Source organism: Silene latifolia, chromosome 2, assembly GCF_048544455.1.
Source record: "Silene latifolia isolate original U9 population chromosome 2, ASM4854445v1, whole genome shotgun sequence".
NCBI classification, from domain to species: Eukaryota; Viridiplantae; Streptophyta; class Magnoliopsida; order Caryophyllales; family Caryophyllaceae; genus Silene; species Silene latifolia.
The window spans coordinates 9,094,522-9,100,616 of record NC_133527.1 but is presented as its reverse complement, the minus strand read 5'-3'; the positions used below and the strand labels follow the sequence as shown (position 1 = coordinate 9,100,616).

The 6,095-nt window shown below is 31.4% G+C and overlaps 1 protein-coding gene across 1 annotated transcript; it reads right to left on the bottom strand.

Moving 5' to 3' along the window:
• Positions 1–1,085: 1,085 nt before the first annotated feature.
• Positions 1,086–4,030, bottom strand: LOC141628208 (chalcone synthase-like). The gene is made up of 2 exons (XM_074441382.1): positions 3,844–4,030; positions 1,086–2,086 (listed from the first exon to the last, which is right to left on the bottom strand). Exons 1-2 carry the CDS (start codon positions 4,028–4,030, stop codon positions 1,086–1,088), a joined length of 1,188 nt encoding a protein of 395 aa, XP_074297483.1.
• Positions 4,031–6,095: the final 2,065 nt, after the last annotated feature.

Here is a 6,095-nt window from a genome sequence, read left to right as displayed (position 1 = left end):
ACCGAAAATGAGCTGCATTCTTTGCCCATGCAAATTTTAAGTAGTTGGTATGAAGTTTTATGTTCCATCCATATTCTCAGATTACTATCCACACAAGTTTTTTTTTTTTTTTTTTTTTTTTTTTTTTTTTTTTTTTTTTGTTGGGATGCTGACAATAATGGTACAAACTTAATTAATTAGACCTGTTAAACAGGTCGTTCAATTCGATTTCGGATCAGGTTAAATCGGTTCAATTTAAATTGGGTTGATCCTAGGTTCGGTCGATTCAATTTGATTTTGATCGGGTTCATTTCGGTTAGCAACTTTAATTGGTTTTTGCTATTTCGAGTCAAGTACGGTTTGGACCGGGTCAATATCAATTTGTTGAGTTTCAGGTCATAGTTTTCTTGAGCTAAGGGTAAGAAATAAAATTAGTTTAATAATGTATCTTATACTTTTCAATTTGAATAATGTACTTAATAGATAAAAAATTAATGGAAAAAAAAACCTACGGAGTAAAATATAAGTGTTTTTATGAGAAAATAAATATTTCTAATCCAGGTCAATCGGTTCAGTTCTTATCAGTTTAGATATATTCAGATTCGGGTATTATTCTGTCATTATTGAATTAAGTTTGGTTTTGGTACGATTCAGATTGAGTCGGGTTTCAGGTACTATTGATTACTCATATCGAATGTTCGTTCGATTATCAATTGAGATATTTTCAGTCGATTTTTCAGATTCGGTTTATTTTGCCAAGTCTATACAAAATAAAGCAACAAACCATGTACAATAATGTTCATCCTTTCGACTCAAGTTTTTTTACTCCCACCAACGCAGATTATATTTCATAATTTCTTATTTTAGATAGCTCAGGTTAAGACTTTTTTTGGTAAAACTAAAAAAAAAGGTAGTTGAGACTTTTTCATAATTTATTCAATTGTAAGTATTTATATTACAATATAAATTGACCAATGTCTTATTGTAAAAAATTAAATAATTCAACAATCTATTTCCAAAGAATAATCCTATTAGTGATTCAGATAAAAATATACGGAGTACTACGTATTTATTTGACGACCAAGATTATTGATACGAAGTGAGGATTATGAATCAATGGGGAAACTGCGAAGCACAACGGTCTCAATAGTTATACCGGGTCCTAACCCAATAAGGACACCATACTCCAATCCTTCACCAGTACTACTCTTTCCTTCCTTGATCGACCTCTTCCTTGTTTCATCCATCACAAAAAACACGGTCGCACTCGACATATTCCCAAACTCACTTAACACATGTCGACTGGAGCGGAACTTATTCGTGTCAAGCCCGAGTTTTTTTTCTACTTGGTCTAGGATGGCAGGCCCACCAGGGTGAACTACCCAAAAAACGGAATTCCAATCAGTAATACCAAGTGGACTAAGGGCTTCAATCACGGGTATTTCGACCTTATTAGCAATAAGACTCGGGTTATCCTTAGCTAAAACTAAGGATACCCCAACTTGTTTAAGTTGTCCTCCGATAGCCCTTTCAGTGTCTGGAATAGTGGATTGTGATGCCGAGACCAATTCAAAAATGGGCTGCTCACCCGCATACCAATCTGGGTCCGAACCAACAATAGCAGCACCCGCACCATCACCAAATAGGGCTTGTCCAATCATCGAACCAATGTCAGTTCGGGTGGGCCCACGAAAAAAAGCCAAGGTCATATCAGCACATACTACTAAAACTCGAGCTCGTTTGTTGTTCTCCACGATGTCTTTTGCCAAACGAAGGGCCGTTCCCCCGGAATAGCACCCGAGCTGGAAAAGCATGAAACGTTGCACGTGTGGGCCGAGGCCCAGTAACTTGGCAAGCTGGTAGTCGTACCCGGGCATGATTGCTCCGGACAAAGTTGAGAAGATAATGTGGGTGATTTTCGATATGGGTTGGCCCCACTCTTTGATCGCTTTCAAGGCCGCTTCTTTTGCCAATTTAGGTATTTCGATTGAAAGTATTGCTTGGCGTGCGTCCATTGTAAAGGCGTCGTAGTTCACTAGTTCCGGGTTTTTCTTCAAAAACTCTTCTGTTTGGTAAAAATATCGCTTTTTGATCGTTGTTTTTTCACCTGTTGAAGAATTGTGTTATTAGTGTTATACATATGATAAAAAATATTGCGACTTGAAGCTAACTTAGGCTCGACTTGCATGACCCGAACATTTCTCGAATCCAAATAGACCCGAAACCACTTCACTCGATAATGACTCAGTCGGAAATTACTTGAGATAGCTAATTTGAAATCACAATTTTATTTGCATACTATTTTTTTGAGTGATATTTAGGAATATAATCGTAATTATTGACTAACTGTATTCGAAATGACGTGACACGAATGAAATGTAATGGAAATGACCAAAACTATACCCGAAAAGGCCTGAAATCCCAAATAATTTTACGCGAACTAATTTGATCCAAATATATGATACACTTAAAACCAAAAATAACTTACACCGTTAGACAGTTCATTTTTGTAAATAAAGTTTGTTCATTTATTACTAATAAATGTTTATTTTTTTACCCAATGAAACCATCTCACACCGTACACGGTAAATTATACCATGCACAAAGGTGTATGGTGTATGGTGCATGGTACTCTCACTTATTTTATTTATTTTTTTAATTTTTTTTAATACTTCTAAATTTTTAATTTTATAAATTAGAAAAAGATAAAAATTATACCATTATTCATAATTTTCAATTCTCTTTAAGTAGAGATCACATTTGATATATATTTTTGTGTTTATATTATTTTTACTCACTTATTCACATCATGTAAGTAACATATTCATAAGAGCGAGATATTCACATCACATAATTAACATATTCACGTAAATTAAAAATCATATTCTCAAAATAAGCTCACATGTTCACACAATTAATATAGAATATTCACTCAACTTAACAAACATATTCACAAATTATCAATTCATAAGAATAACAAATGTATTCACGAAGCTAATCGTAGATATTCATTTAATAAAACTATACATATTCACACAATAACACATATTCAAAAATATAGTTACATATTCACAACGTAAAATTTTACATTCACGAAATATTATTGCATATTCACTAGATACAAGTTACAACATGTGAACCTTAATTTTGTGAATATATATTTATATATCATAAATGAGCATTAAAGTATATCAAATGTGATCTTTATTAAAAGTAAAAAACTATGAACATTAATAATAATTTTTAACTTTTGTAAATAGTATTTTTTTTAGAAAGCCATTTAAAAAAATGTACACATTTTAAAAACTACCCACTATATTAGTAAAGATCATGAGTGAGAGTACCATACATCATACACATGGGTGTATGATATAAGGATTGACCATACACAATAACTACTGAATTGCTTTATAGACCGTTGCTCAACAACTTCTACCAGAAAAACCGAATTCCTCTAACCGTTAACTTTGTACCCGCCAAACTCAATAACACGTGAAGCAAGCACGTGAGATTGATATTTCCATTTATGTTGCTCATAATCATAATCATATTCATATTCCTCTATGAAATCATTGTCAAAATAATATCAAAGATTTTCGAATTGGCAAATTCTCATTTGTAAGTTGTAACGAAAAATATAACATTTTTATGATAAAAAAATAATCATTATCTGATAAATAAGAATTTGTAAATGGTTATAGAATATTTTTTATTATAGAAATGGTCACATTTGTGCCATCATAACTTATAACCACGACAAGTTAACATAATCTTATCACAAATCAATATCGAAAGCAAAAAAATAATAAAAATGAACTTATTGCAAAGCATAATAAGTTAATAATAAGAGTAAGACGAACATACATATATGGTTAAACTTGATTTTGAGATCGGGCATAGTATTTTCGCCGTTAGCGTCGGCTACGCAAAAACAAAAATCAGGATAATCTTCTTGTAAAATTTGATTAGGAGGGTTGGCAGTTCCTAAAGCTAAGATGTTTGCTAAACCTTTGGGTTTTTGAGAGATTTTGATTCCACTAAGAGATCCCATTTTTTTTTTTTTTTTTTTAATTATGAGGAATGTTTGCTACAAGTTTGATGAAATGGAATAAGGGTTTATATGTATATATATACACTCGAGTTTTAGTAAGTCGTACGTACCTATTCTTTCAATTTTTAATAAAAAAATTGATTGCATTTCTTTAGTATGCTTCTTGGAATTTTCGTGTCTTTCTTTACTCTAATTAATTCATTCGTGTTCTTCTATTCTTCCATGCAACGGTTGCACGCGCATAATATTACACAAATTTTTATTTAAGGAGGTTATATATACGTCTTAAGCTTAAAATTGATCAAGTGTTAGATCCGTATTAAGGAAGATATATTGTAATATTAATGCAAACGATAATGATTGTATAAAACCTTTTTGCACAAGTGTTAGTGTAAAATTAAGTGATATTTATCCTAAATAACCCCACTAAAAGTCTTGTTCATTTCGGCTGAAACGAGCTGAATTGAATTAAATGAAGTTGAGCTGAATTGAATAAAATTGAATGGAGCTGAGTTGAAATGAATGAATCTGAAGTAAGAGTTAATTTTATGAATAGATGACTTGAACAGAGCTGACTGAAGTTGAACATAACTGAACGGAATAGAGCTGACCTGAACTGAAATTTGTTGAAATTATGCCTGAAAGAACAAGGTCTTAACTCCCACCAATCACCATTTTTCCATCATAAGGGCATCGAGGTATTTGTGATATAGATTTACAATGTTTTATTATAAAACCGTTTTATTGGAGGCTTAGTTATTTAGTTACTCTACCATAAAATCAGTTTGTTAATTTTGGTATTTGATAAACCTACACATATACTACCTTTATCTCGTTCAATAGTTTACACTTATTTTATTTACCCCTCACAAATTAAAATAAAGCAAATGTAAATTATTTACCGAAACATAGAGAGTCATTTTAATAAGGAAATAAAAGACTAACCGTAACTTATCCTATTGAAATAGATGGAGTGTAAAGAATGACCGTGTATTTGTTGGACTAATTGACTTATTTCTTCTATCTACTTACGAAACCATTTGATGTAAAACTATTTGGTACATTGAATATATCAATTTACATGGTAAACTTGACTTTAGTTTAAAATTTTAAATATATGAATTCCTCTTTGGAATGTAGCAGCCATAAAAGTGAAAACAAAATATTTGATCCGTCTGTAGTTGTTAAACCCAACAACTTTATGGATATAGTCAATCCTTGTTGTAGTTGTTGGTATCAAATTACAATAAACACTTCATCTACTTTATCAAATTAGATTCAAATGTGTCACGTGTGAGGTGGCTTTACATTGTGAAAAAAGTAAATTACATCAATAATAACTTACTAATAAAACAAGGGAAACAATATAAAACAATTGCATATAAGTTGTATTCTGTGTGTACTAAAACAGTTAGGCAGAAAATAGAAGAAAAGTAAGAGCAATTAGATTATAGCTTTAGGCTATGTTCGACAAGATGAATATGCGATCTTATTCGACAAAAATTACACCTACTTTATTTTTTGTAAATTTTTGGCAAATAGCTTATTTATTTTCTTTTTTTAACTCTTCAATTTATTATATTAAATAATTATAATGTCCATTTATGTTATTTTGCCAAAAAGCAGCTACTTTTAAGCTTGTGTGGCAACATTTTTTTATATAATTAGTTAGGTTATCAGCTCTTTATTTCAGTCACCTTATAACTACTGTACATTTTTAGGTTTTAGTTTGTTTTTATAATTTTCAGCTAATTTTTTAGGTTCCAACTACATTTTCACCTAGTTTCATCAAACATAGCCTTACCTTAACGTGTTGTATTCCAAACTGCATGATATACATGTGTAATATATATTATCCTCCAATTCACATTAAACTTTGTATCCTTGTATGCACCAAAACAAAGTACAATTTAAAAATGCAACACGAAAGTATAGGTGTGGACACGCCGCGTCGACTTGGCTTAGATTTTTCGAATACTACGACTCGAGGTAAGGGTCACGAATTGAAATAAAGATTAGCTAGAAGAGTTGCCACCAAGTTTTGTGGTAATTTGGAACCGTTCAA